Source organism: Melospiza melodia, chromosome 9 (genome assembly GCF_035770615.1).
Source record: "Melospiza melodia melodia isolate bMelMel2 chromosome 9, bMelMel2.pri, whole genome shotgun sequence".
Classification (NCBI taxonomy): domain Eukaryota; kingdom Metazoa; phylum Chordata; class Aves; order Passeriformes; family Passerellidae; genus Melospiza; species Melospiza melodia.
The window spans coordinates 7,323,442-7,348,869 of record NC_086202.1 but is presented as its reverse complement, the minus strand read 5'-3'; the positions used below and the strand labels follow the sequence as shown (position 1 = coordinate 7,348,869).

The 25,428-nt window shown below is 36.4% G+C and overlaps 1 protein-coding gene across 2 annotated transcripts in view; it reads left to right on the top strand.

Moving 5' to 3' along the window:
* Window positions 1-18,671, top strand: part of ATRNL1 (attractin like 1) — a 428,637-nt gene extending 409,966 nt beyond the window's left edge. For both annotated transcript variants that reach the window (XM_063163139.1, XM_063163138.1), the window contains one exon: window positions 14,877-18,671. In XM_063163139.1, the coding sequence (XP_063019209.1) occupies window positions 14,877-15,001 (125 nt within the window). In that variant the 3' untranslated portion in view covers window positions 15,002-18,671. The remainder of the gene's footprint in view (window positions 1-14,876) is intronic.
* The last annotated feature ends 6,757 nt before the right edge of the window (window positions 18,672-25,428 follow it).

The window sequence follows — 25,428 nt, the reverse complement described above, 5'->3', positions numbered from 1 at the left end:
GGGCTTATCTTTTGACACATCCAACCTGAAATCTATCAGAATCTGTGAACTTCCTGACTTTTCAATGTCATGCCTGTACATGTCATTTTCTACACAAAACTTTGCACATGTGTTGAAAGTTCCTTGAAAAATTTGTGCTAATTCAAGTAATTAAATTTTGCAGCTTATTCATATATTAGTTTTCAAAATAATTTAGCTCAGATCTCTGTCAAAAAACCCCCAAACAATCCAAACCAATTGATTAATGCAATCTTATTTTTCTGTAGAGCTATGAAGCTTTTACATTGACAGTTTTTAACATCAAGCTATATCTTTTTTTACTTGTGTGGGAACTGCCAGTGTAGATAGGAGTAAAGTAGGTGGTGTTCTTTCTTACACACCATTAATGTAGCCATTCACAAAGGGCTGATTGGTGATAGCTGTGCAACAGGGTGTCAGAAATCTCACCTGAACCCTCTGAAGTACAGAGTGTAACTGAGAGCTGGCAGTGATTTGCAGAACTTTTATTGCTTAGTCCATTATTGCATAAAAGTCCAGCTAAATTTGCATGTTTGGGCTGGATTTAAAAGTCTGTGTGTGAAGGAGGTCTGAGAGTGTGTTTCTATTCCCATGGACATTTAAGTCAGTGCAGAGGTGTTTGTGCTGTGAGCTCTGTGGGGCAGTGCTCACCCTCTACACACAAGGCAGTGAAGCTGAGTCCCTGATGGGGGCTGAGTAACAGGAACAGCAATTACACCCAAAAAGAAAATGAAAACCGTCATGCTCTTCTGAAGAGCCATTCTGTCCATGCTCACTGTAATATCTAACAGACATAGAGCACATTTCTCTGCAATTTTAAATATTATTCTGAAGTGCATCTAACCTAGCAATTGAAATCTGTGCAGGAAAATTGGCTGTGCTCTAGGAACTTTTGCCCAGCCCTCAGAGCATGCACAGAATTATACCATTCAAAAGTAATCCTTTCTTGGAGTCATGCTCGTATGTATCTTTGCAGACCAGATTACTAGTTATATATTTATTTACTTTTTTTTTTTACCGTCTAAAAATTTCAGCCTTGTGTTCTCAGTGCACTGAAGGCAGAGCCAAGCCCTGAAGCTCTCAGAGCTGAGTCACTTTAGATGGCACAGTGATGCACCATATTCATCCTGAACTGTGCAAACCAGGAGATATTGCTTGCATTTGAAATTATTGGCAACAGAGTGTGTTAACTCTCATGTGCTCACTGGAATGCTCTGTGCTAGCCTTTGAAAATACAAAATGTAAGAAAAATATGATAATATGAAAAAAATCCATAACCTCCTGTCAGACATTGCAATTGCTTGAGTGTTCAGCAGGAGTTAAAGATGGATAAAAAGTACAAGGTATAAGCCATAGCAATGAGTAGCAGATGAGCTGCATTCAGGGCTAATAGATTCTTCATGAAAATGCTGTGACATTTATTTTCTATATTAAAAATTCAAATGCAAGTGTTTAGTATGTCTCATACATATCACCTCTTTCTGTAATTCTGGGACTGGCACAGTTTTGCCTTTAGTCATTTGGGTATTGCTTTTGCATCCACTTTGATCACATTGTGCTTCTGGAATATTCCCACCAGTTATCCTAAGAACTGTGATAGCTGAATCTTGTTACATCTGTCCTAGAAACTAAAATATCATGAAGGAGAGTCTCAAATAAAACTGCAGATGAGGAAACCACTACCCTCACCCCCCAAATGTTTATTAGCACCTTTAATATAAATATTTTTATTAATGAGAATCTAACCAACCATCTCAAAACTATGGCATAAATATATGTATAAACAACATGCAGTATCCTTTCTTTCCTACACAAAGGAAAGCATTTATCATTCTGGTAACACAAGGGACAGAAAACAATGCCAATTCACAACAAAACCTTTCATGATTTAATATTGTTGTTTTGTCCCCTTAGATCCTAGAATGATAAATTTTGTTCCTCCTTTTGTCAGCATCAGAAGCACTTTCGTATGTGGAATAAAGGCTCATTCATTATAATCATACTGGTTTTTTTCCAGGTTGCTTTTTCCAATCTGGTTCAGAATACATCATGCCAGTGATACTGTGCCAGCTTTCTTGTCATTATTCCAAAGCTCCACGGGTACCTGTGATGGTACCAGTTTGATTTCTGTTTATGACTGAGTTTTTATCATTCCTATTCTCAAGCCTTTAGAGTCCTCATTGTGTCTGGGACTTCATTACACTGAGAGGTGTACAAACATGTACCTAATCTAGCCTGGACATGCAAGTCAAGTGTCCATGGAGTGTGATCCTCTGGCCTCAGGTGAAGCCAGTTTGGTCTCTTATGGTTTTCCACAAAGGTGGAGGGAGCCTGTGGCAGCCCTGTGGAGGGGATGGCCCTGCCCTCTAACACTTTGAAGTATTTTCTGTGCTGTTTGCTCTTGAGAAGAAGCTGTGAGGGGTCATTGCCTGTGATGTTTGTGCAGAACACAGGGGTCATTCCAGGTGGAATGTCTGTAGCTCCATCCTCATCCCAGCCAGCCAACAACAACCCATTCTGGTTTTTTATATATTGCAGTATTTCAATAACTCAGAACATACCTTGATTTCAAAATGTTTTTTTTGCAAATCGTGTCAGTACTCTAAATAGACTTGCATTGTTTTCAAACAGAAATACAAAAAGTTTAAGCACATTATGTTTTAAGGAGAGCTGTTGGCTCTGGGGTGATGCCACTCCAGCTCTCATTCAGTGGTGGCTTTAGGAAACACAGTCATTGCACTAAAGCTAGGCAAACTATCTAATTACTATATTAGCATGTATTAGTTAATTTGTGTGTAGCACTTTGGAGATAACAAGCTCGATATTTTAATACAGTTTCTCTTCCCTGAACACATATCTTGTCTTCATTTTTAAACCACTCTGAAAAGGTCAGTAAACATTGATTTTGTAAATGAAAGCTCTAAAATAGGACTTGAAAGAGCTAATGTTTGGGAGGAGAAAAAAAAGTGTGAAAATTCCACTTGTTTAAGTCAGACCATGAATTTTGGGGCTCAGATTTCTCCTACCAATCTTTAGATTTCTTAACAGTCTCAGAAATGACATCCCTCACTCTGGAGGCTGTTTGTTCTTGCAGGAGGCTCCTGGCCCTACTTCCCTCCCCTTGAAACCCATCCCAGTGGATCTGGAGAGGATTTAAGCCCCACTGCCTCAGCCTCTGTGGGTATTTAGCAGCTCCATGCACAGCTTACACTGACACAAAGGATTTCTGTATCCTTGAGGCTACCCCAGTGAGGAAAACATATTTTTGTCCCTTTTGCAGTGTGAGTAGAGAAAGCACTCTTAGACACATCAAAGATGAAAAGTTGCATGAGAAATGTGCACTAGTTAGCACCCACTTTTTAAAATCTTGAATGTAAATATTCTTCTGAAAACACAAGTGGGACTCAAATAATGAAATAAGGCTGGCTGCATTCAGATTGTTCACAATCTGCTTCATGGCTCTTAAAGAAATGATTAGGTCATAGTTCAAATGTGAACATCTATTTTTATCTCTCTTTGCAAATAATGGGTGTGTGTATCATAGAAAAGAATTGCCCACTAAAATGAGAAGTCATGAGAAGAAAAAGTAATAGAAATTATTTTGAGGATGTTTGCAACTTTTTTAACTACCATACCACCTTCTTACACCATTGCAATGCAAAGAGATAAAAGAAAGTAGAAAGGAATTAGATTGGTCTTAGTTGCTAGCATCAGATTCACAAAGAAAATCCCTGATTATTGGAAGTCTATATACTGAATACTTTGTAAAGGCAGTTAAATGATGCTGACTGAAGCTCAACAGAAAAAAAAAGCAGCAAAAATAAGAACAGAAAATTAAGGGTTATGTGGAAGGAAGGCATTGGAAATAATGTGGGAAAAAGCCAGAAATCCTATACATGCCTCTTGTTGTATTGTCCAGACCAGACAGAACAAACAAAAATCAACTCACAAGGTCACACATCTGGACACAAACCTTAGAGAGATTTATATGAATCCCTCTTGAGTCTGGCTCTTCCCCTTTTGGGGGATTATCCTTATAATTCTGAACTTCACACATTTTCAAGTCCCATTCCCACCAGAGCTTTTGTTTTCCTCTCACCTTTTAAGACAGATGTCATAAAATGTGGAGTCCCACCTCTTAGAAAAAAGGTAGTTTGCCACTGATTACCTGCTATTTTCATTCTTTGCACCCAAAATTGCAGCAAGCTTTTAATGAACTAATCCTAAGCATGAACCATGTTTTTCATTGTCACCTTTTTTCTTATTCTTTATGAAAATCAATGTTTTCTTATGGCTTTTTCAGAGTCTCGAGTGTATGGTGTCTAATGGTATTGCTTTATAGTTTTATATTACATCTTTATAACTTAGGATAATTATTTATAGTGGCAAATCATACTGCAGCAGACTGTAGGAAACAGAACGCTGTATTGCACAGCAAAGGGAGAGCAGATCCATGGTTTATTATGTTATTATGTTATAGAAGGCACTTCAGGGGCTACAGAAGAAAGTTTCTCAAATTGTGGCAGCTCTCAGAAGCTGGGAAATACAAAACAGATTTCATTCAAAGCACTCTTGGATCATTATCACTGTATATACAGCCATTATAGTCTAATTGAAATATAGAAAATCAGGAAGTAAGAGAACCAAAGCTAAGTTTTTCACGTGTGATCAAAAAACATATGGGAAAAAAATAGAGAGGGAAAAAGGTCAGCAGTTAAATAGCAAATAGAAGCCTCAATGCAATTTCTGCTTTTAAAAAACAGATGGGAGATTTAGCACAATTGCAGCGAGGGAGTTCTAATGTCCTGCTGAAGGTTTGTTTCTCCTTCATCACATAGTAAAAGCTTTTTTGAAAATGCTTAAATGAAAACTAGCTCCTAATCACATCCTGGAAACACAAAGACAGCATGATGCTCTGTGCAGCACAGCTATCTCTGATGAAAATTTTGGGAGCAATGCACAGAATTGCTCTAAATTTTGCCTGTTGTCTAAAAGAACCATCCTGACATTGGAAAACTCCAAGCTCTGTGTATCTCTTACCACATCTTCTTGTCCATGGTTCCATTTCTTCCATTTGTTGCTCACATGAATATTAATGAGAATGGGCTGCTGCAGTAACTCTTTAGTGTCAGAAAGTGAATTTTCATTGAGTGCATCTTCAGGTTGCTGACATTGTTGAGAAATGGACTTAGTGAGACTTTCTTGAGGGTATCTTTCATTTGGTTTCTGCCTTTTTTCCCCCACATCCATTTAGTAGTGAGTCCTGCTCAATAGGCCATGAGTTAAAGATCTTATTTGGTTGTATTAAAAACAGGTGTGCAAATCAGGCTGAGATTTATGCCAAATGAGATCCCAAGAGGAATATTTCATAGCTTCTGCATTTCTGAAGGATGTTGATCCTAGCAGGAGAAATGTGGAATCTGAATTTGGTGTACCAGCAGAATCTTTCGCATTTTTTCCCACAGGCATTTAGAGAAATGCTTTAAATTGTTTTAAAAAGTTATAGCTTGGTAATCTTTTTCTACAAGAATTGTTGGGGTCTTGGTGTTGTGGGTTCATTTTTTTCAAAAATTTTATTGATTTAATGGGTGAATGAGACAATGAGTGCTTACATAATGAATACTTATAGCTTGTTGGATTGAGAATACACATAGAGGTAGGTGGCAAGCTGTGACTGTGGAATATCAGTTTTCCAGTGCTTCCTCTCCAACTAGGACACATGCCCAGGACATATAATATAATAATTTACAGTGATATGCAGCCATTGTATTACTATCTCTCAGTTTCAGGCATTTGCTGTATCTGAATATGTCACACAAGCAGAAACAGTGCTCTTCTACTATCATTTTACTGATATTTATCTATATTGACTGCTCAGGACCAAGTAAGTGTATGTAATGAAGTGTTTAAAATGGAAACCTATTTCCATACAATTTGACAGGTCTAAGTGTGTAATTTTGCCTGTTATAGTCAGAACATGGTGTTTTCAATGTAAAATAGAAGATTCAGTGAAGAATAAATTAGTAGCTCTGTAGTTACTTGTCTATACTGGAGTCCCATACAGAATTACTCTCTTGCAGTGCAGACCATAATTGTGGTAGGGCTATTTGTACAAAATTTTTGAGGGTTAAAATCTTTATTTTATGGTGTGAGCTTTTCAGCCTTTTACCAAAAATCAATTTTCTATGTATGCTGATGCCAGATTTGCTAATGAAGTCACCCTAATGCTGACAGCAGGGTATTTGTGACTTTATCTTTCTTTTTTCCTTTTCTTTTCTTTTTCATTGTTCTCAAGCATAAATATTACTGAAACTACAAATAACCTTATTAGAGATCCTGAGGACCCTGAAGTTGTCACTTTGGTGATATTCAAAATATGGTTCAAAATTCTCAGCACACTTTCTGTCCCATTGACTTAATTCTGTATTTCCCTCCCAAGATCATTTGTTTTGTCAGAGTGACTCCTGGCTATGTAGCTGGGGATGTTCTAAATGTCTAATTGGACATCAGCAGAATACTGAAAAATTAGCATTGCTATTTGGGCAGAAACAAATTTGTATCAAAGCAATGGTTAGAGTTGTACCAGTATGTTGGAAATGGAAAACGAGCTCAGTACTTTGAAAGCAAAACTTTAAAATGAGAATTTTCTGTGGAAGAGTACTGCATATATCATGCCTATTTCTGATTAAGCTGTAATCGTATTGAACTGGTGAACTACAATAATTTCTTTGCATTAACATATTCAGTACTTTCTGGTTTAAATAAAATTTTTGACAAGGGGAAAAAAAACCTGGCACCTGCAGCATAAAGGGTGCAAGAGAGAGAAGAAGGATCTTAGAGGATTATTGTTCTAATCTTCTTCCTTAAAAGCAAATGGTAATGTAAGTAGCATTGTTTTATCTCCAGCATGGGCAGAATTGGCCCCTTTTGGGCCCTTAAACCTATTGTCTTTAAGGTGGTGTGTTTTGTCTTGAGGAGGAGAGTAGTAAAGCTGCAAATCTGGCAGTGTATGTTATCACCCAGATGGAACATTAGGGAGGTATTCATAAAAACTGAATTTCACCTGGTGAGGTTTATCACCCCAGATTTCCTCCACAGACAGAAAGATCTGCTTTAAATCACCCCCTGCCAGAAAGGCCCCTCTGGAGGGAAGCAAACCCCAGTGACTCCTGCTGCCTTTTCTCCTTCTGAGTGTTCTCCTGATTGCTCAGTTGTGTTCCAACCTGCCCTGTTTCCCAGGTACTCACACACACACAGATATTCTGATTACTGAATTGCACGAAATATAATTCAGCCCTGTAATAATGGCCAATCACACTCTGTTTATATGGATGATAAATCTCTGTCCCACAGGTGTTCATCCTTCTCATAATGTATAGTAAGGCTTTAACTTTCATCACAGTGGTTAAAGCATCCAATTGCATGAATGGGCTTGGGTAAAAAAGCTTTTAAAAATGTTGTAACTCAAGCTCACAAGTTTTTACAGCTTTCATATCTTCATTTTGCTCTGATTTGCATCCATGGTCCAAGTAAAAAGAGTTTGCTGAAGATAGTGACAAAGAGTAAAATGATGCTGTACAGGCAACCTCAAGTAGAGGAGATTTTTGCAATCCAGACTTTTCTAATGACTATAGAGGGTTTCATAAACTAACCCCACCTGGGCCATAACTGTGATACTGACTACTAAAAAAAACAATTATGATTTTGTTAGTATTAAACCAGGTATTGCTAAAAGTGAGTGAAAATAGAGCTTCTTCAATACTCCAAGTAGACTTTTTCTCTTCTGCAGAAATAGGTTTACTAGACCAAATTAGATTCTGGCATGATTAATGCATCTCACCAAATTCTTGCGGAGTAGCAAATTAGTTTATAGTGATTTTCTTGAAAACAAATTAAACGGCTGCACAACATCACAAGAATAGAGATGTTTTTCATAGCATATGGATAAATGATTCAATGGAAGTGAGATGTAATCAAACTGAAAATGTAATCCAAATGTTTCAAATATTACTGTCCGTTGTAGAAAAATGTGTAATTACTTGCATTTTAATGCATGTTGTGTAATATACAGTAGCAGAGCAGCAAGGAATTAATCTGCATGAGATTTGCACATATTCTAAATGGGTTATTCCTTTTTCGGTGTTTTTATTATTATTCCAATAAAAACAATGTGACAAGAAGATTTGACCTCAGGTTGCACTAGGGGAGGTTTAGATTGGCCATTAGGAAAAACTTCACCAAAAGAGTTGTCAAGCCCTGGAACAGGCTGCCCAGGCAAGTGGTGAAATCACCATTGCTGGAGGTGTTTAAAAGATGTGTGAATGTGGCACTCAGGGACATGTTTTATTGGTGGGCTTTGCACTGTTAATGGTTAGACCCCCATGATCATAAGGGTCTTTTCCAAACTGAACAATTTAATGGTCCCATGGTTCTTATGTTCCGGGAGGGCTTGAGTTGAGAAAAGAGGGTGGGAGAAAAAAGCTTCAGTGAATCAATGTTAGATTGCCCCATTCCATTACTGTAGAGTCTTCAGCTCCCCACTGGATCCACTTCACCGGGACACCTTTTGAAGCACCCCAGAGTGCATTGTCACCTTCCCTTTGTCCCTATCCAGAGAGGCCAAGCAACCCATGCTGGCTCTCAGTCACTGGCAGGCTGGATAGCTGAAAGGCACCAGATGTTGTACAGACCTGGATTTCGGACCAAATATCTCACTCTGAAAGGGAAGGAGAACTGCCTGACTGCATTAAAAAAAAAAAAAAAAATCCCTACTGGCCCCATGGAATACAAATATTTCACACAAATATGTAGGGCCATTTCCTTTCCACAATGAGAAAATTTGGGAAAGGATGAACATTTCTTCTAAGAGCCTTTATTGTATAGTCTGCATTTCCCACAAACTGACAGCAGGTAATTTATAAGTCTGTTCTGGGAATAAGAATTTCTTAGTCCCTTACAGATAGCCCTTATTACTAAATAGCAAAGGTGTAATAAAAAGGAGCATGACATCTTCTCTCTACTAGTGTGTGGCTATTTAATTCCACACTATCATTATTTAGTTTATTATTGTTATGGTTTAAGCTCTGTCTCATATTTTACTTATTTAATTAAGTTATATGCAAAAGAAAAGGAGAACATACCTCCTGGCCTCTTGGCTGTCTTCCCATCTTGCAAAAATTTTCACTGAAAAAAAAAATGATGGGGTTACTTTCCCAAAGTAATTTCCTAGTTAGTTTAGTTCGTTTAATATATCTTTCCGAAAGTAAGAGTGGTGTCAACTTAAAATACACATTCATGCACCAAACAGGAAGAGAAGCCCATAAAAAGACTGTGAATTTGAGGTGCTGTCAGCTTGTCCTTTTAAAAATAATCTAATTCAAATAAAAAAAACATTCAATATGACAGGCTATGAAGACACTTATTGTTCTTGGCAGATGCTTGTGATTATTTTTCTCTGTGACTAAGTCTGTGATCTCTGGATACTGTCTAGGCACACCTGCCAGATCAGGAAACTCTGATACACATGAAGGATTTGACTATTTTCTGACTTTGAAATGAACTTAGATCTGTTGTGTTCTTCTAGCCATATACAGTCTTGAACTTCAGATGACTCTTAATTTTTCTCCTGGAAAGTACTCGAGTATCAGGTTTGTACTTGCTTAGGAGGGGGCTCTGTGCATCACCATTAAATACCAAATTTTGTTCTGGTTCTGTTTTATGTGCCTTTTGGATATCTCCCAGCATGACTTGATCCATAGCAGAGGAGTGTGCAGCACAAAGAACAGGCTGGCCTTTTCAGTCATGAAATGAAGCCTGAGTTGGTCAGCTTGGAGGCAGTTTGGTTGAGAACACAGAAACAACCAGAAAATCATGAAACTATTGCTAAACAACTAAATTGAATATGACTATTTCTAGCATAGTATCTCATAGAAAGTGAGAGAATTTCTTCCAGGGGTACTCAGAAACACTGCCTAGTAACAATCTTCTGGAATGTTATGCTGCTTCTAGAATGCTATGCTCCCCCACTATTACAGAGAGTATAATGAACATATTTTTTTCTATGAAGAATAAATCTGTGCATTCCATAAATATGATGGTCAATGTGATCTGTTTCTTCAAATTGAGAAGTAGGTAATGCGAAACTTCATTATTAAATGGGGGGATTGTATATAATTTGCATGTGTGCATATATATAAAATTGTTACATAATGGCATATTTATGTTACATTATTACATAATTTTGGTGTATATATATATAGATATAGATATATGTATATATATGCATATACCATTAAGTCACTTATGATATACATTGTGTACTTTTCAAACAGTATTTTTATAGACTTGAAATATTGATAAATGGCAGAATTCATTAAAATTCCCTACATTATAAGTGGTAGTTTTATTGATGAACATGAAACTGCCTCCATTGGCTTCACTGTGTGCTGTGGTGACTTTCATGAGGCACCACCACAGTCTGTGATTCTCATCACTAAGTGCATCTTCAAACAGCTCAGATCCATTTCTACAGACTTCCATGGGCTGTAAGTCTTCCACAGTGGCAATAATTTGAGTAAGAGATCCTTTATGATACAAGGAGTCTGTCCAGAATGGGGTTGAGCATGTACAGTAATGCCACTCTTTAAAGAATTAACAGAAGGAAGGAACACAAGGACTTGTGGGCACTGAAGGGTGAAGCTGTGACTTTAATAATATAGTGTTTACCCAGTCTTTTCTGTTTAAGTCTCTCTGCATGGCAGCTGGCATTTTATTTTCATTGCTTAAAGTCACCTTAAACAATGACTATAATTTTGGTTGAAATGTCAAACAAATCTAATTGATCTACCTGACTCGTAGTTATTTTATTGTCTTCAGGTTTCTGAATGTTCTGATTCTGCATAACAATGACGTGTAGAAATTTAATCAAACGAAGACATCTATCCAAATGTTATGTCTGAATAATGCATATTCAAATTGAAAGGAAACATTTCCAGTTACCTGCCTAATCTGGGGTCATTCTTTGTTCCTTTACTTTTAACAAAAGAGATAGTAAGAATTCCATGTATTTCTCATTAAAATGAACAATAGAGGAGGAAAAAAAGGTTTTAAATATGCACACCATTATGTAAGACTAATTTTTTCAATGTAGGGGGTTTTTTTCTACTTTTAGAGATAGTGTAGCCTTACATCAGTTCAAATGTAGTTGTATACAATCAGAGGAAAAATGTTTAAACATCCCAGCATGGGTATTTCCATTTAAATCTGATTACAGTGAAATAAAACTGTAGCTATTAAAGGTTTAGAAGAACTACAAATACAAGCAGTAAAAGAAGACAGTTAGTAAATGAGGTAGTAAAACATTTCAGCAGGGCAAACAGTTTATAGCACTCAGCCTTCCTGTAGCAGACTGTGCTATTCACCACAGACCCGTGCACTGTTCCCCCAACTGCACTTAAACCTGCAATTAACCTTTCACGCCTAATGAAGCTGTTTTGCTGCAAAATTAAAATATATAGTACTGCCTGTTTTTACAGAGACTGGGAGGGGAGCATCTCAGAATGAATGACTTTTTCAGATGCTCCTGTTTGAATGCAGGATTAAAGGGCTGTTTGTATATAAACCGTGAATGCGCTTTTCAAGGTAATCTCATTTGATTTGCTGTATTTTATCCCGCTACATATTAATAACTTTGCACTATTGTAAAAAAAAAATAAAGGGAAAAAATTCACACCCCAGTAATTTTATGATTAGAGACTTCCTGAGAATAAACTGTTACCATTTAACTTCCATTAGGAAAGACAATAGTTCTGCTAAAGATAACCAAGTTCATATTGCTTCCTCTAGTGTTTTCCTCATTGTGGATGCAATTATCTCTTACAAAAATATGCATTCCACTTACAATTTGACTGGGCTTACTTCTTAATGACTTGTACATGCATATCCTTAAAACCAGCTAGAGGTTGTTTGAGCTGCATAGAACTAGGTCAGGTTATTTCTATAACATTTTGTAGAAAAAGAAACTAAATTTAAAAATAGGGCTGGTTCTGCAACTAAGATTGAATTTAGAGAAATTAGAGGTGACCTGTTGAGTCTCCATGTAGGATCCTTACTGATTCCACTGTTCCTTTCTGCCATGCTGCTCAAGAGTCAGAAGCAACCAGAGACCATGTACTGATTTGGAAAATGCCAGTTTGGATGGTAGGTAGGATATTTAAACAGCAGCATTCAGAGAAGGTGGGTAAATATAATAACTTAGGAGTTCAGGTAACACATCCAGAGCACTGTACAATTTACAGTTCCAACTTCAGTGACTGTAAATGTATTCACATTTATTATTTAGATTAAAAACCTGTAACATCAAGGGAATGTTTTGGTTTTGTTCATTTTTTTTAATGAATATTTAAGCCACAGCATTTTCTTCTGTTTTATTTTCATGTAAATTCTCCTTGCTCGAAGTGTCTGTGCACAAGCTTGACTTGGTAAATGAAATTCCTTTAGACTGCCAGTCTGAAATAATGAATTGTTCCCCCAGTTAATTGTATTGCTTTGATAACAAGGAACTATGCTGGGCGTAGAGAACATAATAAATGAATTTCATCAGATGATTTGTGTGACATTTTGAAAAATGATCTTCTGTAGCGACCTGATTTTAATGGAATTCTATCAACATGCCAGTACATCCCAATATACAGTGTTAAACCTAAGGATTCCTTTTTGTTAGTTGTTATATTAGGTGAGGTTAGCTTAATACATCCAAATATATTTTAAAAGTGCTTATTAAATTAAAAAATCTGTTTACTAATAATATTCTTTCTGTTTAGCATAGTCTCTAAGCCTAGCTGTTGAAGATGGGGTGACATCTAAGCAATCATCAAAATGTTATTTAGGTTTTATCCCTGAATTTGCTAATACCTAAGTTTACTGCTTAAACTTTAAAGGTGCCTCAAAGATTTCAACAATTTAATTTGTCAGAGTCCAATTTTAAGCATCACTGGCTTGTGCCATGAAGTATTTGTGTATGTGAGAAAAAACACCTTGATTAATCTTGGCTCTTACATATCCTGAAATGTATCAATGATAATTGTACTTAGTGTTTTACAGTATCGTGCATTTTTAAAATCTGGATGCACATTAATTACTTCTTGCAACTTTTTTGAAACTTAAGAATAGTAATGTTACCGGTGTGAAATAGCATAGATTTTGCAGGATCCTGGAAACCTGAATTAAATCTGACCATATATCTAATACTATGAAAGGAGACTGTAGCAACACTTGTTTGTGAAAAACTAATTTTTGCACAGTTTTTAGTAGATAAGAGCTGTAATGAGGGATTGCATGAAAAGTATTGCAAAATTGGAATCTGTGTAATAGATAAATTGAGTTTGATATTGGCTTGAGATAAGGAATAGAGAGTGCCTGTTAAACATGGTGAAAAGTGTTTTCAGAGGTTTCCTTGGACAGTGGTGGTGTTATTAGCTGGAGAATGAAAAGTTTTGGGCTGCGTGGAGAACCAGCGGCATCCTTATCTACATTTTGGGCATATGTAGATGGGGTTTTTATGGTTTGTTTGTAGTAGAAAGTATATATGATGTGAATACTCCTAATCCATTTGATTGCAATATCACCTGTGTGAATTTAAAAGCCTAGAACTACCCTGTATTAAGTGTTTTGTTAATCACAGCATTTTAGAAGTCATTAATTTCTAGAAAGGATGCAGTAGCAAGGAAATGGAAGAGTAAATTTTAACATATTAGCTTCTTAGGTCTGGAAGGGAAGCTGAATGAGGAGTGGCTGAGGTCACTCGGTCTGTTCAGCCTGGAGGAGAGGAGACTGTGGAGAGACCTCACTGTAGCTCCAGCTTCCTCATGAGGGGAAGACCTGAGGGAACAGCCTGAAGTTGTGTCAGGAGAGCTTTGGGTTGCATATTAGAAAAAAATACTTCATTTAGAGGATGGAACAGGCTCCCCAAGGGCAGTAGTCACAGCTCTGACAGTTCAAGAAGGATGTGGACAATGCACATGGTGGGATTCTTGGTACTGTCCTGTTCTGGGCCAGAAGCAAGACTTGATGATCCTTGTGGGTCCTTTCCAACTCAGAATATTCTGTGTTTCTACGATTCCTAAGCATGCTGGCCTATGCCCTTAGCAGTACCCTGTTAAGATTACAACAGGTCGTGAAATATCAACAAATTAATCAGAATCCAAACCAGAAGAGTTTTGGTGAGTTGAAAACACTTAGAATGTACCCAGGCCATCATGGTCCATTACTTCTTTACAGATCTGTGCTTTCTAGAAAGATATTTTTGTATCTTTTTGTGGTAAATATTAACCTCAGGATATTCCCCAAATATATATATATATATATATATATATATATATATATATATATATATATATATATGTTGCAAAGCAAATATTCAGGGATACAATGTTGTCCTAACTGAAGTTTCTGTTTTTCATTTTCTGATTTGATGATTATATCAATTTCTAAATGCAATGCACATATATTTAATATGAGAAAATTCACGTCAGAAAGCTTCTGGTCCACATAAATGGAAAATGGTCATAAAGAGAGGTCATGCTAAGATCGCACAGCAGATCAATAAGAGACACAAATGGAGCTCAGTTCTCCTTATTTCCAGTCTGGTGTCTTAACTGCATCTTTTTCCTTCCACTGTCTCTTCACTGTTACCAAGAGGCATTTAAGAAAGTGAGAACTTGTTATCTGACTTTGAAATGAAACTGATCACTTCTGGAAAAGTACATAAACTTGCCTTGAAAGAAACCATCACGCTGCTCTGGAATTCTTCTCAGGAAAGCTGAGCATTAAATTTTGCTTTTCTTTTATTTATCTTACAGGTCTTGCAATTGCAAGTGCTCTGATAGACATTTCACAACAGAAGCCTGCGGACTGTAAAGATAAGAGTTCAGGAGTCAGAAATCGAAAACATCACCTTTCAACACGTCAAGGAACTTGTGTCTGAGAGTCAAAAACTACAATTGTATATTCTGTAATGTTTTCTTTTTAAATGGCTTCCATTGAAAGCTATACTACAGCCTCAGTTTTTATGGAGGCAAATCTATGGATGAACACATGAGGTACTGTGCTCTGTTATAGTCACACAGCCTGCTATCCCCCAAAGCAGAACTAACTTCTGGTAGGTATGAGCATGCCTGATGAGCTTTAATAAAGAGTGGATCCTGGTATCAACAAAAAACAAAATAAAATACCGAGTATTCTTAATCCTGAACATATCAGAGCAGGGAAAATCCTTGGACATATCTAGGAGAAACTTCACTTTTTTTTTTTTTTTTTTGTAATGAAGAAACAAATTGTATAATTGAAAACTGAGCAAATTCCAAGAATCTAAAGGAAATCTTTGTATCGCTTGATGTAACAATGGGAATTGTACAGTTCTTTCCTTGTAATTGGCATTAAGATTTCTTTCCAGCAAGCAGAAACTAAAGAGAATCATTTGGATTTAAGTGGTTTTTTATCATTGCCCAGAAGAGGTAGGCAGCTTTTAGCAAAGGTGTATTCCAAGAACACCACCTGTAATATTTGAAAGATAATTCTGTTAAATACTATGACTTGAGCATTTAATGATTATTTTTCTTTACATCGGAAGAAACCTCATGAACATAATTTGGGCTGCAGAAGAGTGATGGGTGGGCTTTCTTTTCTGTACCTCAGAGTTTGTCCTGAATTAGGGATATTTTGCAAAGAGGGTTCTCCATGCCAGCTAAATGATCAGCAAAATTAATTGAGCATGGAAAAGCTGCTTTACAATATTTTTTCCCAAGAGAGTCTCCAAGACTGCAAATCTAAGGAGAGTTGAACATGCTGTTATTCAACCTGCTCCCATTTCAATATTGAAATTTTCTAGTATCTGTATATTGTCCTGACCTGTAAGCAGAAGAGATTAATCCCAGTCAGCACTTTGGCTCTTGTTTTTGTAATAAAGTATGGATATTTTTTCCCTCACAACTGCAGAATTTCATCTCATTGTCACTTTAGCACCTGTTAAGGAATTGCCCTATATAAATAAATAAACGTTTAAAAATCCATCTTGCTTCCAACATTAGCTGTCAAATCCCACAACCAGTGTGGAACCTCACACAATCAGTAGTCAGCAACAAAAAGCAGATAAAAGAATTTCCTTTGTGAAGGACTTTGGTCCTTTGGGGCTCAGTAACCACAACAGATAACCCGGCAACCAGCTTTAATGGCCCTCGCTCTTTTTATTTACTCAGAATTCATGCACATAGAAAAGAGTAAGAGAATGCTAAGGGGCAGGTAGCAGATGTGTCATATTCTCATTTATGCATTGCACACTGACAGAGTGTAATATGAAACCAGTAGTTTTGTACAAGCTTGTTGAAAGTATAGTTTCTCAACTCCAAATCTGCCACCATCCTTGTACAGGAGAGTGATACAGAGGTTTAAATGTCTCATGTAATGATAGACTTTTGGTAAATATGAAAGATATAAAAGAGATAATTGATGTTTACTACTTTATCTGTATTTTTTATGTTCTTTTTATTTCAGAAAGATGATGACATTTTACTGTTTATAGTTGACTTCATAGTTACTTGCATGCCATGGTGGTGCAGTAGCAGTAATAAAGCCCTGTTGTGAGTTGTGTTTATTTCCTAAAGCCATTCATACATAGAAGTACTCAGCTTAATTTGGATGAGGACTAAATGTAAAAAATAATTATTAAAAAGGAACAATTGTACAGTATGTAGTTATATCTTATACAGGAGTATTAGGTTGCATCTAGCCATGACTGCTCTATTGTTTTGATAAATTATGCACTTATGAATTATGGTATAATTATTTCTTATACTGGCATGATTGTTTCAGTATTTTCATATCTTAAAATAAGATTATTATCTTAAAATAATACCATCTTGTGACTTTTATTGCCTATTCTGACCTCATATAACCTAAAACTTTAAAAATTCATTTTTAAAGGTTCTGTTGGGAACTTTGAACCAGTGCTACTTAGCCTGGTGAAAAAATTGTCCTTTGAAAACAGCCCTTTCTGCCAGTTTTAAAGTTAATCTGTTCAAGTGAATATAAACTGATGGGACTGGTTTACATGATGCACACACTTAGGAAAAAGAAAGAGCCACTTGTCTGGAATATATTCCAAACTCTGTGTTATCCTCAATCTAAGCATTTGACATAAGAATTATACAGGGTGTTTTGTGAATGTACTGGAAACCCCATCCACAGAAAGACCATCCAGTCCTGTAGGAGAGTTGTGGCTGTGCTCACTCGTACAGGATTACATTCCTCTGTATCTCAAGCAGAGTTTGATAAATACTTGAAAATCAGGTGTGAGTTTTAAAGGGATAAAATATTTTACTGCACACTGAAGATAGGCAAATAGCCATCAGCCATTTTACTGTGTTTTCAGGTAAAAATGTTATTTTACTCTACAAGAAAAGCATGTTTGTCATGGGATCATTCAGCATTTCCCTTCACTCTGAGAAATTTTTTCTGAAGTGTCTTTCTACTCCCAGGATCCCTGATTGCATGCAAATTAGTAAATTCATATAATAATGAAGTAAATAAAAAATACTTATATAATGGCCACACTTAAAAACAAGAAGTTTGCAAACACATACCAAAGCTTTCTTTTTGGAAGGTATAAATAACATAAATGTCTGATAACTACATTTTGTTAGTTGTTGACAAGTGCAAACTTTTTGGTAATGACCACTGTGCATCAGATGAGATGTTTTATGAACAGTCCCATTATGATTGTGTCAAGAAAAGGCCATATTTTTTTTAAACCCTGTTGTCCAATTTAACTTTGGAACCCTTTCTTATAGTCAGAAAATGTTGAATGGCCTGTTTTACTCTTAATGTGATTTATATTGGATGAAAAATGAATAAGTGCTGTTCTGGTAAGTAAGGCCCAGTGAAGTTCTGATTGTCAGGATTCAACCTCCCCCTCCTCAGTCTGTGGATTCTGCTGAGGGAAATCCAGCAGCCAGAAATTACTGTTCCAAATATGAGATAGCCTGTCCATGGTAACGTGGGTTTAGTACTTCAGTTCCTCTTTGTATTTCTGTATTTATATAAAATCCTGAAACTACTTCAATTGAATTTGCACACTTCAGAATATTTGCTTCCATTCATTACATTCCTATGAAATGTAATGAAATGTTTTTTCACCTGTACAAAAAAAAAAAAAAAAGGTTATCAGTATGTTGCCACTATTAAAATTATTTAATAAAAAGGTCAAATTTGTGACATGTTAAGGCATGAATATACCATTAAGAAACATTCAAATTCTTCTTATTTGAGAATTTTAATAGCTGACTGCTCTTTTTATACATAGAGTTTTCTCTCATCTTCCCAAATCAAAAGCATTTTGACAATTTCAGATTGGGGTATGGAATTTGTTATGTGTCAAATCTGCAGCAATAATTATTTTCAAAATAATTTAATGTAGAGGCCGGAATCCTGATGGTAAGAATTTTAGTTTGGGATCACTTTAACAGATGTTCAATCTTCATGCATTATAATTTTCCTGGATTCATATAAATTATAAAATCATTATGTATCTAATTTCATTACCAATTTTTTAAAAGGCATCTGAAAGGTTTCTTGACAATAAAGAAAAATTCTCTGTTAAAGGTGATTTACAATCCCTCTTTTTTATAAACAAAGTTGTCCTGTTTGGAATGTTCAACATTACTGGGGAAAATGAAATAAATTAACTGCATTTTTTCCACTTTCTAAGGTGCAGAATTACCTGAAAAGGTGTCGTTTGCTGATACATATTTCAGATCTAGAATAAAGTATGGAATATCCAAGGCTGGTTTAGGTGCTTATAACAAATAATTACAAGCCCAGAGATGTCTGCAGGTGGCTAGAATTTCCTGTGCTCTCTTCAGTTTTAATTCCTCTTTAAATACTAACAACAGAGCACAAAAATAGCAAGAAAAGTTCTTGCACAATCTGGGCTTGTACAACTCAGGGCCATACATATCTTGTTTCAGCTTTTCCTTATTTAAGGCACTTTTATTTTCATAAGGATTGTTTATATTTCTATATGACTGCCTGTATGGCCACATGTGGCCATTTCCATGGCTGCAGGTATTTCTGATATGAAAAATCATCATCTTGTACATATAGCTGGAATTCTGGTGGCTCCCTGAAATTTATTGTGAGGCTGAAAAGGGAATAATGTCACACCAGGCTTGGTCATGTATGCTGAAACTTGTTTGTGTCTTGAAACATTTCTGTGCCCTGGCTGATATGTTAAAAACTGCCTTTTTCTAAAATTAGGAAGCAAGAGTAGAACCAGTGGGCAAACCAAGCAATTATTTTTGAAGCATAACTCTGTGTGTGTATGTGTGTGTGTGCCTATATGTATATATTATAAATATATAAATATAATGGATTATGTAGTTGGTTTCACAGCTGATCTAAATCAGAACATTCTCTGTTTCCTCACATATTCTCACATATTACATTGAATTATATGAAGGCTAACTCAGTGATTGTTTATGTACATAATAACACCTCTTTCTACAGAAATAAAATCCTAAGTGTGTTTGTCCTTCTGAATGAGGATATAGAAGTGTGCTTGAAACTGTATAGAAAATGTTATCAACTATCAGTTGTTATCAATTATTATCAATTGGGTATCAGTATTTTCAGAATGTCCAAGACTGAGTGCAGAAGGTGAGGCAGCTTCTCTCCTTTTGTATCTTTCTTTTTCTAGTTTATTTGCCTGCAGCAGTTCTTATGTGCTAAGATCAGAGTCAATAATACAGAAAGAATATTAATTTTGACAGAATTGCTATTCATTTAACAATAAGTTATTCTCTTTCTATGATATTATCAAACAATGCTTAGCTATGCTATTTTCCAATTTTAGTAAATGCCTTTTTCTAAAAGACCTTTCATTGGACAAGAAGCAAGGAAAAAGTAAGCTGGAGCTCTTCAAATACTCCTAAAAGATATCAGAAACATTCTGCTGAGGATTTCTGTCTTTTTAACAATTATTCTAAGGTCAGTATGTATAAAAAGCCATTTTTACTTTATGATTCTTAGGGATTAACATGAAGCAAAATTTATTTTTTCATGTGAAGTCCTGATGGTCTTAATGTCCTAAGACATTCAGTTATAAAATATAATTGAGAAAAAGTAAACATAGTTTTGGAACACAATGTTTAGGATAACCAGCATGGATGTTTTCATGAAAGAACTCTACACAAATTTTCTGTTTCCTAAAACTTCCTCTCAGACATGAAATTTGTCAATACTCCTGCAAGTCTCCTCTTCCCCATCCCTTCCCAAAGCACTAAGAGCCAAATGGTCAGGTATAAAAATCTTTTCTATATCTGAATACAGGTAAATTTGTTTCTTCTTCTAAATAGATGGTGGAAGTATGGCCACAAAAGGTTTCCTAACTGAATACTTAGGCATGATAAAATTAACTTTAATTAAATTTAAATTTATTAAATTTAAATTAAACTAAATTATAAAATTAAAATAAAATTAAAATTAACCTAATAACATGGGAATATTTAAGATTAATTAATGTATAGAGAGTAGTCTGAGCTCTTAACTGATCTAAAAATAACAGTCACTCTAAGAGTGCTGAGTGTATTTTAGTTACTAATTTTTTTAGTATCAGGTTCATTCCATAATTCTAGGTGTTAGTGTTTTACACCACAATTTTAAAAAGCAACAACCAAACCAAATTATTTGCTGGCAAATATTCAAACTCTGTGACTTTTCCTATAACAATGGTCACAGAATTTGTTCTTGATTCTGCTAATCATGTAATTTTCCTTTTCTGGGTAAATGTTTTACTAGTCTATTCAATTTACTGGTATTTTTTATTATTTGGGCCTATTGGATGTCTGATTTTATATTATTTCTTCTTTGTTTTGCTTCTTCAAGTAGCCATTTTTCATTCAGCACCTTCTGCCTCATTCCCAGCTGCCCAGACCATAGGATCCCAAAGGTGCTCCACTACTTTGTCCACTGTAGGCTGAAAATGTCAGTGAATGTAACATTTTAATCAAATTGAAGACTACCAGGGATAATGCATTTCCATGCCTTAATCCTTCATTTATATTAAATGGGCCAGAGATTTTACACCTTCTTCGTGCTCCATCTTCTTCATTGCAAATTGTGATTATGCCTGTTAAAAAATGTCTTATGGAGTCATAAATGCCTCCAATGTGGTTCAAAGGCCACAATATAGCATTGTAAGATTTCTTAACATCTTGAAGTGTGTGGATTCATTCTGACTGTTGTGTTACATGTCTTCAAAGACATCATGATTATTTAATATTTGGAAAAGTTCTTTTTCCAGAATCCAAATTGATGTTACTGAAATGTTCCTGCTTTATTAAAACACAAACAAATAAAATACCCAATAAAACCAGCCCCCCAAAATGTAAATCCTTCTGATAAAGCTTTTTAGGCTTTCAGAAAAACACAGGCAATCTCTCCACTGGCTTTTATATTGCATTTCTGAAAACCACTTTCCACTGCTCTGAAGTTTTTTCAGCTATCTGAAAACAACAGAATTATTCTGTACAGCCTTTGGCTTTGTTTACCTCCGTCTGCTTTTAATAATTTAATGGCAGCCCTGTCAACACACAGTGCCAAGTTCTTCCCAAAGGCTTGTAATTGCCTCTTGGATCCCTTCAGAGCTGAGCTCCACAAACAGCTCAGGCCCATCCCTTTGTAACTTTCTGCTTTGAAAAGAAAGGATTTGCATTGTTCATCAGATTGGCAGAATAATGATGCTGTTTGCTCCAGGTGAAGATTCTGCTCTCTTCTCAGGCATTCATGTTCCTTCTCTGCCCCACCCTCTCCACCATGCCCTCCAAATGTTCTGAAGTGCCTTTGTCTCTTGGCATCTTCTTTTGGTTCAATCTCATCATGAACCTGATCCAGGTTCTGAAGACATGCAGTCCTTTCCCCATTCTGGTCCTGATTCCTTTCCAAAATCATTGATCTTGCCTCTTGGGAGTGTACTGTTGGTTTCTTCAGCAGTTCTCCTAAAGCATCTCCAATCATCTTACACTTCATCTGCGCACTCAAATAGAAATCTTCCAAAGCTTCAAACCTGTCCTTCGTTGCTACTCAGTTTCTCTAATTTCTCAGAATGTGCAAGTTTTGCTTGTCGCATATATGTTTGTCTCTGCTGGGACAAGGCTGTCTCCTGCAGAGACATTTACAGTTTTAATATCCAGCCAGCTGCTCCCATTTTTGGGACTTTTCTTGTACCATATGTACTTAGATTTTTCCATGACCTCAGGGTCCACCCTTTCCTTAGACCTCTCTATTATCTGCCTTCCCAAGATTTAGTCAAGTGTTTTCTAAGAATTTGTTCTTCTTTATGAAGAAAAGGCCTTGAATTCCAAGAAATTTGCTTTAATGTGACCCTACTCCTTTAGCCTGCCCATGTTTTTACAATCAGCAGAGCTTTAATAGTCAAATGTGTGTATTGGCCAAGGTATTTTATGCCACGGTCCAAGCAGCTCTAGCTAGAGCTGGTGTGCTAAGTCATTGCCTAATTTCTGTGGTGCAATAGATCTGGGGGCTGTTTTCTGCAATATTTGGAGGATTAGAGGGAAATGTTTGAGAAATCGAAATATTTTAGGACAATGATTCATATTACTGTAAATGTGTTCTTTTATTACTTAACCAAATTGCAATTTCATAGGTTTTGCCTCTCACTGTGCCCCTCCCAATCCCATAAAAAGGAAAACATGCAACTTTATGTTCTCTTCATGACTAAGACACTGAAATTGCTAATGTTAGACTATGTTATCATTTAGTTTATTTAATTAACTAATCCATTTTTCAAAAGAGGCCTTTAAAATTGTGCAGCTTAATGGCACCTCAAAATTGAAGCACTCAGAACTTGCCATTTACCTGGTCTTGTTCAACCTTCTGTTACAACAAACTGCTTTTTTTTATAAGAATTACCAACCCACAAGGAGTGCTTTGAGGCCTGGGTGGCTTTCACCTGCTTTGCAAAACCTTTCTTTGATGGCAAACAGCACAGGACTGCAAGGGTTTCTTTATTTGTGGTCCTGTGACAGTGCAATGTGCAAGCAATAGTTTTGCTGTCTGGGAATATCAACTTGTTCAGTTCATAGTCTTTAAAAATGAAGGCCAACTGGAAGGGCATCAGTAGATGTACCCATTAAGATTACAACTTCAACAACAAAACTCAGTGTCACTAAATTTTAAATAAGTAAAAGTTAAACCAGGGAACAACAGAATATTCAGCTTTCTGATTTCTCCCGTGGCTCTTAGGAGTGTGATATACAGGTGAAGGTCTTTTTCACAGGAGAAGAGACAAAATAAATTGCTGATCTAACTCATATTTACTCTAAATGGTACATTTGTGCTCACACAAAAACACACATAAATATATATATGGATGTCACCTATGAAAGTATTAGTTTGACTTAAGGTCAGTGGTCTTGCTTGCAAATATGTAAAATGTCTTTCTGCATAAAGAGTGTGGTGTCTTCTAAAGGTTTCAGGAGTTTTCCAACTTTCCTTTCTAGTTTTACATTAAATATCTAAAAGGACGTTGCGCTTTATGGGTAGATACTATCCTTATCAGGGAGAAGAATGAGCCCCAGTGAAATCTCTGAGACCTTCAGGCTTCCAGCTGAACAGAAATTTCATTTTCTCCATGAAAAGAGGTCAAGCAAGGTGGTTTTAGTGTAAGTGGCTGGATGTGCCATCTCTGCCCCTCGGGTTCTAGACTACCAACAGCAGGATGTGTATTGAGTTCAAGTTCTTTATCTTAAAATTGCCCTTCTGAGGTACCACATCAGCAAAAAGCTATTGTGAAATCCAGAGTAATAGCACAGATTTATAGAAACTGGGAGCAAGCCCAAACCTTTCCTGTGGCGTAGGGACTGTTTTTTTAAATTTATTACTCTGGTGTTTGTATTTACTGGGATCATCTTGTTATGACAGCTGCAAATATATTCCATTGCATCAGGGTTTTGTTTCCCTTTGGTTTTTGGTTTTCCCTTTGGCTGTGAGGATACCCCTAGATAGCATCAGTGGTATGGTGCAAATCTCTCCAGGTGAGTCAGTCTGGGTACCAGAAGGGTGTAGCTGCATCAGCACTGTCCTGCACCCCTGCTAATAGCTTGCTGCTCTGCAGAGCTGATTAGCTCCATGAGAGAGCACAGGAGCCTGGCACTGGGACAAGCCAGCTTGTTCCCAGCCAGCTCAGGTAGCTCTGCACATTTCATTTAATTTTCCTGTCCACTTTTGAGGTTAGCAACACTTGTTCAGTTACCTTTAGTGACAAAGCAATGTAAATAACAGCCCCACTCCAGGAGGACACGCAGTGCCATTGAGTGACATTTTCCTGCAGGATTTCTTCTATGACCCAGTGAAGCAAAACAAATGTTAGGATATTCATATTAGTAAGTATATTGTGCCCTTAAAAAAGTCAGTTACTCCTTCTCCTGTGAAGGCTGGCACTAACTGGCCTGAGTCATAGTTTAAAAAAGCAACAATCAGAACTGTATCACAAGAACGAGTGACCAAGGCACAGCAAATAATCCTTAGATTCCTTTTGAGCCAGCTTCCATGAATTTTTTTTGGCCTTTTTTCCCTACTGTTTCAAAGTACATGGTTACCCTCTGCACCTCCATGTCTGACATTTTGTTAGGTGCTGCTGAGTAAAGCCCTCCTGCTCCAGCTCCCACTTTTCTAATTTGTATCTATAAGGAACAGCTTTCATTCTTTCCCAGTCAATGCTGGAATATGCAAAGCAAATCAAAAGCTGTGGTCAACATAATAAATGGAAACATCTATCTCTTCCAGTCAGCCACTGCCTCACTGTGTTTTTTCTCCACTTTAGATAAACAATCTACAATGTGTTTACTGAGGCTTGTACTGATATCCCTCAGTGGTATAGGCAAGTCTACTTTTATTCCAGCAGACACAGAGAATAAGCCCACGGTGCACAGTGCATGCAAACCCCTTTGAAACCCAAGATTATTTGTTCTCTGACTGTTCTAAGGTAATTAAGGAGCATTGCATGTTTCTCAATTAATGATTCCTCATTCAGCTGGGGATCTTTGATGCTAATTTGTTTTAATCAGGACAGAGACTGCTAAAAAACTAAACAATTCAGTGAAGAGGAACTAGGAATTTTTAATCAAGTGGAAAAGATCTAAATGCTATGAGGGACACATCCATCATAAGTTTTCACTTCTTGTTCATTTAACTTTGTTCTTTCAGGTCTCATAAAATGTTGCGTTAATCAATGCAGGAAAGTTTGTGAATATGAAGAATGCATGGTGGTTTTTTCTTCATCTGACGTGAGAATTTGTGCAAAAATGAGGAGCTGCAATAAGAACCATGATGTTAAAGCAC